This window comes from Centruroides sculpturatus, unplaced genomic scaffold (assembly GCF_000671375.1).
Source record: "Centruroides sculpturatus isolate CEXI.00-Female unplaced genomic scaffold, Cexi_2.0 scaffold654, whole genome shotgun sequence".
NCBI classification, from domain to species: Eukaryota; Metazoa; Arthropoda; class Arachnida; order Scorpiones; family Buthidae; genus Centruroides; species Centruroides sculpturatus.
In genome coordinates this window covers 82408-97702 of record NW_019384883.1, presented here as the reverse complement: position 1 = coordinate 97702, position 15295 = coordinate 82408, and the positions used below count along the sequence as shown (strand labels likewise).

General features: G+C 27.9%; 1 protein-coding gene across 5 annotated transcripts in view; it reads right to left on the bottom strand.

The window, feature by feature from the left end:
- Positions 1–8277: 8277 nt before the first annotated feature.
- LOC111631078 (zinc transporter 2-like) overlaps positions 8278–15295 on the bottom strand; it is a 45329-nt gene continuing 38311 nt past the window's right edge. For 3 of the 5 annotated variants that reach the window (XM_023375271.1, XM_023375270.1, XM_023375272.1), the window contains exons 2-8: positions 10623–10764; positions 10284–10430; positions 10051–10204; positions 9766–9970; positions 9580–9685; positions 9377–9511; positions 8278–9285 (exon numbers count right to left, since the gene is read on the bottom strand). In XM_023375271.1, the coding sequence (XP_023231039.1) occupies positions 9137–9285; positions 9377–9511; positions 9580–9685; positions 9766–9970; positions 10051–10204; positions 10284–10430; positions 10623–10764 (1038 nt within the window). In that variant the 3' untranslated portion in view covers positions 8278–9136. Of the gene's footprint in view, positions 9286–9376; positions 9512–9579; positions 9686–9765; positions 9971–10050; positions 10205–10283; positions 10431–10622; positions 10765–10836; positions 10967–15295 lie in introns of those variants that run through there. The other 2 variants (XM_023375274.1, XM_023375273.1) reach the window with 2 other exon arrangements.

Here is a 15295-nt window from a genome sequence, read left to right as displayed (position 1 = left end):
ATTAATAATATATTATTGAAAAAGTTTTTTTAACTCCAAAGGAAAACCTTCCTCATTTTATGATTAGTCATCACTAGACTAGGTGGCAACATTATACATGGAATATGAGAGTTATACTCCGTGTATAATGTTGGCACCTAGTCTGGTGATGACTCATCATAAAATGAGGAAGGTTTTTCTTTGAGAGTGGCCACTACCTAATTGCATATCATGAGCGTTATGAAAGAGCACGTAGTCAGGAGAAACATGGCCACTTGTAAGACATTTATGGGCCTCTAAAGATTTGTAAGCTTTCATTTGTAAAATAGTATAGTAATTTGTTGTCAAAACCAAATAATTTATGGTGTTACCAAATTCTACTTTAGGCCACGACTCTTGATCTACAAGGAAGATGCTGGCTTCGTATGGATCGACACATTGATATAATGAAACTTTCTCTTCATATAAAGCAGAATGTTGTTGTCCTGTCAAACTGGGAGAATAACCCGCTAGAAAATCATCTTTTTTAACTTTATCCATGATATAAAAATACTGCAGTTCTGTTAAATTTAAATTGGAAAAAAGCGTTGCCAGCGTGTCGACACAACAAACCACGTGCAAGCTAAGCAAACGGAAACTAGACCACAAACATGGCGAAGGAGCGGGACAAACGTGCGTTTTATCACGTGATATGCGACCTTGAAAACTCTCTATTGAACTTACTTTCCTCCAGTATAAAAATGCTTTTGAAAATAGTTCCGAGTCGAAATTATTTCGTTCATTTCTGATTATTTTTTATTTTGTGTCATTAATGGAAAGATTATTGTAGATTAAATTTTCATCTGGAGGTCTGACACGATTTTCTCGAATTAAGTGGCACATAAAGAACTCTTGCAAGTTAACGAGAAAGAAAATAAAAACTGCGTTAGATTAAATGCCGTTTACTTCATTTGCATGCAGAAGTGAATACATAACTGCGAGGTTATTTACACAAAAAGTGCTGCATTCTGAGAAATTTTATGTAAATGGTTATTTGATTCTTTATTTTCCGTATTGTAATTTAACAGCAATTTTACAGTAAATATTACGCTGGATACAATTTTCAGATTCTAAGAAGCGTTATTTAACACCGCTACGATGACTATTTATTACATTAGATTTATCTCCAGGCTTGCTGGAGGAAAATATAACAAAACAAGTATCGCAACCTGTCCTGATTTTTCAACTTTCCCAAGAACTGTACTTGTTATAAACTTGTATAGATCAAGTTTCGGGAAGCAACCATAGAGTCAACACAGGCAGAATTCTGTTCTGAGGTTTCGTGGAAATATTTTACGTCGTCGTGTGGATGGAACCCCTTATCCAGGAGAAATCATAACTCTGAGAACATTGAATTTAAGACCATGAGGATAATTGGAAAAAACCAGTTTATTTAGCCTACGATGGACTAAAATATGGTATTCTGTGTCAGATTCAATTATGCCCCGTATTCCGCCTCCCAAAAAAAATTTCTACCATACAGAACGTGTTCGGAGTTAACACAGAATAGTGGAAACAAACAAAAAATGGAACTGTGAAAATAGGACAATTCTTCACATGTCATTAATTATAAATAACGACTAAAAAATATTCTTATTTTGAGTAAACCTAACTATAGACAGTTTATTCTAACCTTAGGCACCTCTTCCGCGAGAAATAGTTTCCTCTAAAACTTAAAATTCAACAATGACATGTTTCAAAATTATTTAATCGTTAGTGGTAGTAATTAAAGGAATGAAACTTGCAAATAGAGAAAAGGATATACATATTTAATATTTTTGTATTTTAATTGTTTTCAACGATTGGTTGAACAGCAATACGCCCCGCCTTGTTCGTTTTTCACAGTTAATATGGCCGACGTTAGCGATACGAGTGAAGGATTTACTTGATATTAATTTGAAATATTTATTCATCTGGACAATTAATTAATCTCTTAAGTAAACATCGAAGAAGTTTTACGTTATTTCACTAAGTTTTCGACCTATCATGTTATAAAAATGAGAAACCGCGAAAGGATATAATTTATTTAATTTAAAATATATGCTTTCCGCCTCAAATTAGTAGTGGCTTTCCCCTGTACAGTACATCATACTTTTTCCTGTTGGCAATAGAGTCGTGCCGGTCATCTAATTCCTTTCCGAGAGAATTTTTGAATTGAAATAACATGACTTCCAGTTTACATTGGAAGTCCTGACTATATAATATAGTTAATCGGGGCCTCCTACTAGGGTTTCTCTAACGGGATTCCGGCTGTTTTTTTAACCCGGGAAATTCTTCTCATCCCGGAAAATCCCGCAAATTTCTTAAAAATTCACTTTTTTCTTATTTTGTGTCAAGGTTGAGCAAATTTTGCAAATAGAAAGTATAATTAACTCATAAACTGTCAGAATACATTTGTATTTATTAATTTTAACTCCGCTTATTAGTTTTTTAAATTTTCGCTTGTTATGTCATGTCACTGATTGTTAATAATCAATACGTAACCTATTTGTGGCAGGACTCTGAAGGTTCTTTACTTGTCAGAACCTGTAATATCTTGAATAATTGCGCTGATGCTGCCTTAATTTTTAACCATGCCCAGTAGCTGCATTATGCCAAGTTGTGCAAATTAGGTAAGGATACAAACGAGTACGAAGTCTGCAAGTATGAAGTTTTTCTTCATAAACCCGATTATTAAAGTCAAAATAACTACCGAATTATAAGGCTGTAAGCTTGATGCCGCTATTAAAGCAGCCAAGGTAGACAAATCAAGAATACTAGAGCAAAAGAAGTACTAAAATCTCGAAAACGAACTAGAATCTTCCAGGCTACGGGTGAAAAAAATCATCATCTGTCTTCTCTTAAATGCATTAAAGACGATTCCAGCCACATCAATTGAATTGGAAAGGCCATTCTCGGTAGCGGGACTTTTCATTACTAAAATAAGAACCAGATTGATTGATCGGAGTATTGACCATCTTTGCTTTTTAAAATCTTAAAATACTATTGTAAATTTTTATAACGTATTGTTTTATTTAAAAAACGAAAATTACCTTCTAAGTTCATNTCGGAGTATTGACCATCTTTGCTTTTTAAAATCTTAAAATATTATTGTAAATTTTTATAACGTATTGTTTTATTTAAAAAACGAAAATTACCTTCTAAGTTCATTTTTTTTCTTTAAATTTTTAACTCAGTTCAAAGGCTTTTATTTTTGTTCGTTGTAAGCAGTTTCCAACTAACTTTAATACATTTTTTGTATTTGTGAAAATTTCTACGTAATTCAAAGATAATTTCTAATACAGCATTACTATTATTATTTTGGAGGTTGCAAGACGTATTAAATTACTTAAAAATGAAAAATAATTACATGATTCGATTTCGAGACTTATTTTATATCTTAAAAATAATTAATTATATCCCGGGATTCAGATCACTTTTTTCTCGAAATCCGGGGACAAGCAAAAGACCGGAAAATGAGAAATCCTATCTCCTACCCCGAATCTTTCCATGTCTGGTCTCGACTTTCGTCTGTCTAACTCCGTTCTCGAGATCAAGGAAAGAGAGGCGACAGTGCGAGTTTATAATCTACAATTTTTTCAAATTGCAGCCCAATGATATACAGATCATTATCGGACATCATCAAAACGTATTAACTAATTTAACATATTTTTGATATATTTTTCAATTAAAATCAATTTTCAATTACACACTAATGAAAATTAAAAATAAGATCCCTTTATCCAAGTTTAATGAAATTATACAAGTCTTTATTTGTGTCAAATTTCACTAAAAAAAACCAATAAAATGAAAACTGTTTATTGAAATTTATAGTAAGTGTGACCACCTTTGGCAATTATGCACTCTACTGTAAGTTGAAATTTAGTAAAGTTATCTAATGTCTTCTTGAGGAATCTCTCTCCAGTTCTACTTCATTTGTCAATCTTGAAGTAATGTGTATATCATATCCCATATACAGTAGACCCCCCATAACACTGTTGATTTTTCCGTTTTATACGAATTCCAACAGTGTTATAGGGGGGTCGACTGTACGTTCAACTGAAGACTGATTAGCCATTTCATTATCTCAATTGCATCAAAAACATTCTGTAACATGATTGCAATAAGCAAATAGGCATTGCCTTGTTAAAAAATTCTACTTTCAACAGTGAGAGTACAGTGAGAATAAAATATTCAATTATACTAGCACTATACAGTCGACCCCCCTATAATTACGATTCCTATAAAACTACGAAAAAATATACGTATTTTGGAAATGTTGAGTCAGATTAGTGTAGAATCGATTAATTTTATGGAATAAAACCTTTCAATCAGCCGTAGTCCGTAAACTTGACACGTGTCGGGCTGTGATTGGAACGACTTGTAAGAAATCGGATTCCTAATAAATTGGAACGTATCTATATCTTATAGGGGGTCGACTGTAATGGCTTTTCCTTTTTCGCTAGACTTATTACACCATTAGTCAGAGAGGACAAACTTTAGAAAATCATATCTTTATTTCCTTGAGGAGTATGCGTTTCGAACATTAAGTCACTTTTCAACTCCCATGTGGTATAAATGATTATGAGTACAGGAAATTGCGATGATGGATACAATATGGATGATGATTATTGATTAACAGGTATTTGAGCAAATACAACGGTTCGATACATAATGTTGTAAGGCAAACAATATACATAATAAAGTACACAGTTAAAACTATAAAATTTAAAACCGTGACATTGTATACTGTAAAACTATTAAAGTAACAAAATAGAATGACGAAGTAAAATAAGTGCACCGTTAAAATAATAAGAATAAAAAATATTTTACTGTAGAATCGTAAACTATGAAACGATTCACAGAAATAAGAAAAAAATATTGCAGAGAATAAAAGGTACGATCTTACCACACAATCCAATACTTACATTGTTGTGCCATTGAAGAAAAATTAGGCCTGATTTACTGACATATAACACCAAATGTTGCAAAGGAATGGTGTTCAACAATTACAACCGATAGAAAACTGGCCCATTGAAAAATAATTCTTTGTCTCCTATCATTTTGATCCAAACAAAAACTCATTGCTTGACACAACCCGATATCTATATTGGACAAATGAATGCTAAGTTCTAAATTATTTAAGTCTTAATTAACAGGCCAATGAGTTTGAATTAATGGAAAACTTTACTAGGTTTTATTCAAATTTCAACAAACAATAGTCTATTACCACAGTGCTTCTAAACGTTTTTATACTTGCGCCCACCAAATATTTCATTTTTTTGTGACCCTCCATTTTTTAATAATTTATATTTGTTAAATTATCTATAATAAATTGATTTTTTTATTATTGCTTTATTTTTTTATATAATAAATGTAAAACATAACTTTATTATTTCATTATCTATTTAAATAACATTCAAACTTCACAATTAAACATAGAAACTCATTAATTTCTAAAAAAAAATAAACATTTAAAAATTCATAGAAAAAACAAAAAAATATTTGAAAATAATCAACTAATTTGTTAAAAAAAAAAACTAAATACGAAAACTTTATCTTTCTTATTTCACTTTTCAATACGATATTCGATTATACATCAATTTTCTTATTATTATATTCTGAAGGAAATTTTACATAATTTGGCGGTCCCCTGGCAAATTTCTCATGCCCCTGTTAAGAAACACTGTATTACCAGGTGACTCTTCCTACGACCTGTTTGAGCTGCCATTTGAAAAAATTGTAGACCTATAAATTCCCACTGTTGTCCATCTACCCATCTTTCCTTAATCTCGAGAACATGGTTAGATAGATGAAAGAGGAGACCAGATACGGAAGTGTTAAGAAAAATGTAATTTCTCATTTTTAAATTCTGTCTAGTAATGTCATTTGTATCATAAAATTTAATCATTATATTTATTAAAATCTTTTCTTAATTAAATTTGTTTACCAGATTTTAAAAATAAATTTAACCAGATCTTAATTAAAAATTTTAAAATCTTAGATTGTATCTTTAAGACTAAAAATAAACATATGACTTGAGTTTTTAACTATAAAATACAGAATGGAATTTATATTAAGTGTAAAACATTTATAGTTTACTTGGGAAGTTATTTTTCTGGAACTTAAAAATGTTCAAAATATTTAAAATTAGTTTTACTATATGATAATTATAAATATAATCAATATGAGAAGAAAAAATTCACATCTACACTGGTACAATTGGCACTATATATTCACCAGTGAATACATTTAAAGCCTGTATAATGATAGTAACTAACACTAATACTACAAAGTTGAGGTGTAATTTGTAATAAAGGGGCAGTGTTTTAGGTTAGTTCCTGACATAACAAAAAAGAAAAGACAAATACAGTAATTATATTTGTTACAATATTTAAGAAATTCATTAAAGAGAAAGAATATAGAAATATCATTAAGGGAAACTGTTCTTTGTGCAGACAATTTAAATTCTGCAACATGTATTTGTGGTGAGACTTTCCAAATTTATTGCTAAATGGCATCCATATGTTTGTAATATGAACTTTGGCAAGATAGGGCAACCACACGGACAAAGACAGTAGTAAACCAATTTTAGGGATCTTGTTTAACTTTTTCAGATGACACTTGCAAGATCCTCACTCAGCATGTTTTGTAACATTCCAGTCAAAACTAAGCTGTGAAGAATTGCATATATTGGGGTGCATATAGGTTCCTGTTGTTTTCAAATCGTGAGTTTCATCACTCACTCACATCTTCATTTCCACAACTGACAATACAGACATATCTGGTAGTGGAAAGTGTCCTCCACTGGTAGAATGGATTTTATGTTATAACAGGCTTGCATCAACATTGATCTTTTAAAAATTAATCATTATTAAAGCTGTATTTATACCATTAATAAGTTTTCTAGGTGGAAACCAATCTCCAAACTGCCATTGTCAAAATATTGCCTGAGTAGAAGCACACAATGATTGTATCTGATGATGAACTTGCCGCATATCACAAAGGAAAAATTGTTTGTAGGTATTCACAATCACAGATAAAAAGAATTATTTAGTTGACATAAATGACATATGCCAAGCTTCTGCCACCAATACCTCATTTCAAAATGCAAATTATCCAATTGGATGAAATTTCTTCATCCAATTGAATAATTTGCATTTTTGAAAAGCTTTTTTTTTGGGAACCCCACTTTTGATATTGACAAATTGATTGCTTCAAAAGTTGGGCAATGAAGAGTGCTGTGGCATTGTATAATTATATTTGTTCACTATATCTTCAATTCACAACAAATAATTGTAAAACAAAGATTCAAGATGTATAATAGTCTCCCCTACTGTTAAACTTAGAAATAATTTAATTGAAAAATATTATTAAATAAACAAATAATTTTATTTTACTTGTGTTTTTTTATTCTGTAATTATTTTATTTCTAATTAAGAATTAATAATTATATTTATATTTCTGGGCACAAATAAATTTAGTATTGTCTATTATTAATTGTATAATGATTTCATCAATAATTTTGAATTTATTTGCTTGTGTTAATATATATTATAAAAAATTATACATATATTTATTGAAAAAAATAACTTTATTTTGAAGAATACTTAATACAGAACACAAAAAATATTAATCAGCAAATCCAATAAATACAAACCCTCAGAAAAATTTCTGAATATTTTTATATTACATTAGATCTAAACATAATCTCTCCCATTATATATGTACAGGTAACCCCCATATAAAGCGGCACTTCTATAGCACGGATTTACTCTAACACAGTTCAGGTATTGTGTAAAACCCTCGTACAACATGAAATGTAATAAAGAGTGCGTTCTTTTATACCTCCGCACGAGCATTCTAATTGTTTTCGTGGCTACTTTGAATGCTCTTTCAACAAATAATCTATTTAATGGTTAAATTTTACAATTGGGACCCTTCTTTTGCCTCTAAAAGCTCATTTTAGAATTATTGATTCCTCCATCACGATACTAGCAATAGTGCAAGTGCATCTTTCTTTCACCGTCGTCCCTAAATGCCTACAGCATTTAGCAACCCAAGCAGTGCACTCCATTGCAGAGCGACCCCTATTAACGAACACACCCAAAAACTGTTACCAGTTGATGATGTTCATGCTGAGATCATCATATAGGATGAATAATCCTCTGGTAAAATATTTACTTAAATAATAAATAAGTATTTTACCTATGGAAAAAATGAATAATAATTCCGATTTACATAAGGTTTTAACAACATATTTTTTAATTTTTGGAACCTAACTCCCCCTTTTGCACTAGTTCTTTGTTTCATATAACACAATTTGCATAACATGGCAATTTTTTAGAACATAACATAACATACAGGGGTTACCTGTATATACATATATACTTTAATCAAATGTACAAAGCACTGGAATTCTGCATGAATAAATTTCACTGCAAAATATACAAAATAATGAGAATCTATCCATTTGTACGATTAGTTTCAAAATATTTTGATTATATGAAAAGTCATTTCTCCTTGATTGGGACCAGAAAATGTCATGGAAAAAAGAATACATTTAAAATTAAGTATAGATATTCTCTTATTATTCATTTCTTTTTATTTATTTCATGGGAAGATTGTTTTAAATATTATGATTGAAATTCTGCATTTTTTCCAATATGTACAAATTAGAAGGAAATATTTACAATGAACTAAATATATTTACAATTTTAATTCCAAGTTAAATATATTAAATTTATAATTGAGCTCCTTAAAATAAGGAGTCATTTTTATATATATATATCTCTATTAAAAAATATATTTTTCATTGTACACTAAAAGATAGTCATATATAAAACTGTATTCCCTTTCTTGGAAAAGACATATGTTGAAATATAAAAAGAGACCCAGAAGACAGATATAAAATAATTTGTAACTATAAATTGATTGCCATAAAGTAATGCATTTACTATCATGCATAACTTTATTAAATGGAAAATGTAATTAATGACTGGCATATAAAAGTTTCCTTCTTTGTTTAATGTAAATGAAATATTTTATACTCAACAAAAAGTTATCTTGTTTAAATTGGTCAGATATCACATGCAAAAACGTTGATAATTGTCAAAATAATAAAACTTGATACTAATTACTATAAAGGTGGTCCTCGACACATTTTGCACGATAACATAGTATTTGGATTAAATTTTTCAATCTGAATTGTTGTTGTATATATATTATAATTCTTTCTTACTAAATTCTGAGCATCTCTCAGTATCTTGTGAGGATCCATATCAGAATCTATTAAAATAAAAAATTACAGAAATTAAGAATATGCAATAAAATAATGCAAGTTAAAGCTGATATTACTAGAAGAATATAAATAACTCACCACAGGCTAAATGAACAGCAAGTGCATTTCTATCTATAGTCAAAGACCATATATGTAGACTGTGGGCCATTTTAACTCCATCCAAATTTTGTAAATCAGTTTTGATCGAAATATAATTCAAATTTCTTGGAAAACCTATGAAATAAGAATTTAATTAAATTCTGTTTCTTGAAACATTATTTGATATTATATAAAATATTTACCTTCCATAAGAACATGTAAAGCATCTCTCATAATAGTAAGAGTTGTAAACATAACTAATGCAGAAAATAAAAAGGTACAAATGGGATCTGCAATTTTGTATTCAGGCTGTAATTAATTAAGACAAAAATTTATCAACAAAGGGATATTATTATATTTAAAATATTTAATAAATCTATAATTATTACTTTAAAATGTATTATATAAGCAGCAACCATAACTCCAATACTCTGTAACAAGTCACCCATTACATGAATGAATGCAGCACGAATATTTATATTTTGAGAATTTCCTTTCTCTAAACTCTCACTATGTTCATGATCCCGACTTCCCAAACCGTGTGTGTGGGCATGAGTTGCACCGCAACAAGGGCCATGGAGAACAATTCCCATGCTAACAATAATAATAATACTTGATTATAGAAGATAACAGATTTTAATTAAATAGGCAGAGATAATGAAAATTTAACTCACACAATATTCATAGCAATACCAGATCCAGCAACTATCAACATCACATCAGTATTAATTTCATAATCTTGATAACGAACTCTGTCAATTGCCATATACACAAGAATTCCAGTCAACACCCAAATTATTAAAACACTAATAACAGCTCCGAGAATTTCTAGAAAAAAAATATCAGCATTTAAAAAGATCTTTCCTTATTTAACATATAACTTAAAAAATAAAATTTCTATTCTTACCTGCTCGGTAATAACCAAAAGGCATACGTTTAGTAGGTGCTTTCTGTCCTACCCAAAGCGCAAATAGACTAATAAGAAAACTAGCCAAATCACTTAAGAGATGAGCAGCATCAGTCATAATGGCTAAACTGTTTGAAAAATATCCTCCTAAAATATATATATATATTATCATGTTAAAATTATTAAAACTTTTAAAACTAAAAAAGAAACTTGTAACTGAAAATTTTTAACTTAAATGTTCTCTTTTAAATCAGTAAGTTTTATTGAATTTTAATTTTAACAAAATATTTAAATAACAGTTTACTTTCTATTAATGAAAAAAATAATGAATTAACTTACCAATAATTTCAGCAAGCATGAAAAGAAGACATAAACAACTGCTAATTATTAATTTTTGTCTAGCACGTTTTACACTTAATGAAACAGGTTTCTGAACATGACAGTGATCGGGTTCATCCATATCCTCTTCATAACTCTCATTCTAAGAGGAAAAAAGGTTGCTTTATGAGTTAAATTAATTTATATATTATAACTAATTTAGAATACATCAAACATTTGATACATCAATCAGAATATTATTCATTACAGATGTTTAATGTATAATTTGTTATATTTTTGTAAACTGCGACAAGACTTAGATATTGACTGTTATCACTGTTTTTGCCAGACTGAATTAAGTAATAAATATCAAATAACTAAATTTTTTCTATCTTGCAACTGACAAACCTGATAGGAATTTAACTTAATGGCTTCAATAAAATTTGAGAGATGACTTGCATTTTGAATTAGATTTTAATTGAAAAATGGAAGAATCAGATAATACAAAATCACTATATTTTATAATTTTACTTTAAGTATTTATCTTCTTTCATATTTAATAATAATAAATTCTTTCTTGAAAATTTTAAATATGACAAATGGTTTGGAAAATACACACAATGAAATTGGAATATAAACATTTAATTCCATATTATATTGTCTCCGAGTTCATCACTCAAGCTTTATTTCTATAATACAAAATGAAATTAGCCACTTACTTAATAGATGGAAAATATATAAATAAAGAATAGCATATTACAAATTTAACTGTAAAGAAAGTTGACGATAAAATATTCAGAAATAATTCTAAATGCAATTAATTATATTACCTTTATTATATAAATTTCCAAAATTAAATATATTTTTTTTCATATTATTTCCAAACACACAGTAGAAATTATAATTATTACAGTAAAAAAAAAAAAGTTAAAAAAATAATATAAAACCATTGTTATGAAATTCAATATCGGTCTTTAACTCAAACTCTAAGTTTCTATAGATAATGTATCATATCAGTTAGAAAGTAAAAAATTAAAGTTCAAAAAATTGATAAAAATAATTATTGTCTAATATTATATAAAAATTGATTTTATGAATACAAATAAAGTTAAAATGTAAGTTAATTAATGAGAATAAATAGGATACAAACAGAGTTTTATTGATGCAAAGAACCATCACTTGTATATTATATATATACTTAGTCAGGCCATAAATAACAGAAATATACCAATTCTACTTAGTAATAGATAAGCAATAGAAAACATAATGTGAGACTATTGATATTACAAAATTCAATATCAGTCTTTAACTATTCTTTTAACTAGTCTTTTATTAATACAATCATATCAATTTTTAAAATATTAATATTTAAAACAACAACTAATGGAAAGATACATTAATTTAATTTTTAATTTAGGCTATTTGTTCCAAGAGTTAATGGAATTTATAAAATAATACAATAAAAATTATGCAACAAATTTTGAATAGACTTTTTAGTTTAACAAAGACTTGACCTCCTTTGTTCTTTTGCACATGCTTAATCACTTAAAAAACATTGTTCAATATTATCAAGTAGCAGTATATCAAGTTGCATCTAAAGATTTATTTCCAAGAGCATAACTTATATTATAAATATATATAATTTTATTTTAATAACAGACATCAAAAATACCAAATACTATTTCTTTACAAATTTAACAGAGTTTGACAGAACTTCTTTCGTTGGCTATTACAAAATTCTTCTTGTATTTTCTAAAATACAGTTGACCCCCCTATAACACTGTTGATTATTCCATTTTCTATGAATTCCATTTTGTATGAGTCACTTAGATTTTACAAATACGTCTGCTGATCTATGAATGGCTCACGTATTTGTAAAATCTAAGTGACTCGTATAACATGGAATTCATATAAAACGGAATAATCAACAGTATTATGGGGGTCAACTGTATTAAAAATTCATTTCTAAAGAGAAAAATCTAGATATTGTGAAAATAAAATTTGTTTAATTGTTATGGCTAAAATTTATTGAAATAAGTGAAACCTTAGTCAATATGGACTATAATTTCAGATATAAAATTATAATATAAAATGGAAGTTGAATATTAGACTAAATGTAACCAGCAAAATATTTAATAAATATATATGAACCGTAAGTTCAAATCTGGACTGGATGAATCATTTCTTCCCTAATCTTTTGAATCTATTAATTTTGAGACCATTACAATCAAAATTATTTAGTCTTATAATCTGATAGAAATCATTAATTATATTTAGATTGTTAAAATTTTAATTAATACTGATTAACAACATATAATATTAATATAAAATGCACTTCTAAATTTTCCTTATAATCACTCAAGAATGTTAATAATACACATCTTGCACATACAGTTTATTCACTGTCTTTGACTGATTATAGAAAAAAAAAAATTATATTATTTGAAATTTAAATTTAATACATTTGGATTTAAATGATAAAGAAAGTTATAAATAAATAATTATGAAAAATAATTCTGAACACAAACACAAAAATTATTTTGCATCTATTCCACTTTTCCCCCACTAATATGAACACAAATGAAATCTTACTAATACTGACTTTTATTGTAGGATCTCACTATTCATATGTGATACTAGTTAAAATTGTTTTAAAGTATAGAATATATAACATTTTAACTTTTTTTAACAAATTTGTAGCACAAATAAAAAATTACAATACTGAAGGTAAATTTAATGATTTTTCCATATTTACTTAATGTCAATACAAAACTTTGACAATGTTTTTTCATTTAAATTGAAAGATGCTCTCCAAAAGTAATACTATTAAAATTTTAATTACACTCTTTCAATTAATCAACTTTTTTTATACCTTAGCATTGAATAATCTAGTTCAGGAAATGGTCATTATGAATAATTTAACTAATAAAATTTGAAAACATATTAAACTTATATTTTTCAACACTTTTAGTTGCATTATCAAATAATGTACACAAAGACTTAAAAAAAATCAGTCTCTATGAATATTAAGAAATTTATAAATACATTTTAAACAAATTACTGGTATTTTTATTTCAAACCATAAATAAATAAATTTATTTTGAGATTTGATGCAATTGAAATATGTTTATCATAAATTATTAACATAATATTAAATAAAATTTTATTTAACTACCATATCTCCTTAATTAAATCCCAGGATTCAAATAAACCCTGGGGAAAAGCATGGAAAACATGCTGAAGTATTGCACTTTATAGGGTAATGTAGTTTAGAGTGACAGGTAAAGTGGTTATCAAAAATTCTTTCTTCAAATTGTCTAGAGTTGGACAGCATTTTCTATTCCAAGGTTTCACATAAACATGTTTTGAAATAAAATTATGAATATTGTTAAAATATTGAGCATGGAAAAGTTGCATTTGAATTCATATGTTATCAGTCAAAGGGTAATTCAGAAAACTTGAATTAGAAAGAGATGGTGATTTTGAGCAGGAGTTGTAGGAATCATAATCTCAAACTTGATTCTTATGACGACATCAAAGAAAATGTGACTGATAACATAATAACCAAATTGGAAGATGTTGAATTGGGTTAACTATGAAAACAGTAATTATTTCAAATGTTTTAGCTGTAACTCAGAAATACAGTCAATAAATGATTTTGTCAGTTTGAAAAATACAGGTATTCCTTGATTAATGTGGTTAATTAATTCCTCAATATTACCACGTATATCAAAATCACATTAATCAAGCCTCAGTACTCAACCAAACAATCACCTCCTCTAGAACAAGTTTTTGGTTAACAATAAATATTTTTATTTTAATAAAAGAAAGTAGCAAATTCACTAACACCCTATTTGCCGAGAAAAATATCCATGTTAAGTAAAGAACAGCTGTTAAAGCCTCGTTAATTAAAACTTCTGCTGCATATAAAAAGTCATTGCCACAATTAATGCAGTGCATTAATCAAAACCATGTTAAGCAATATCTGAATACAAATAATTAAGGTATTTCAACTTCTACTTACTTGTCTCCTGTTGCAATGTAATAAACCCTGACCTTAAACTCTGGGAAATAAATATATTTTAAAAATAAACCCCTAGATTTAATCAAAGAAATACAGTTTCACTTTCGTGTATGTAATCTAAGTATAAAAACATGGAATAAATTTTAGAGTAACAAGTAATTCACTTACAATAAAAAACTGCAAATCAACTTTGAAGTCATAAATATATTTTGATAGGATTCTAACATATAAATCTTTTAATAGTTAAGTTAGTATATGATCATGTTTTTTATAATATAAAATACTTCTTTCTTTATTCCATGGTCAACACCAGTTGTGTCAAATATGCAGTCCAAAATACTCATGTGTAGCACAAACTAGATTCAAACTTATTGGGAAATATTTCATAAAAAAGTAATGTTAGAGTTAAAATGATTTGATCTATGACAGCATTTCTCAACCTTTCTAAGCCGAAGGACCAGCAAAATATGTGAAAAAATTCTACAGACTACTAAATTATGTAGGCCTAATTTTTTATTACCAACATTTGGGATAAACTGTCATTCATAACATAATAAATCTAAAAACATGTTTTGAATACAAATGAAAATATAATTAATTAACTTAGAAGTAAACTATTAAAAAAGAATCATCATTGAACAAAGTTTTAATCTTTATTAATTTAAGTTTG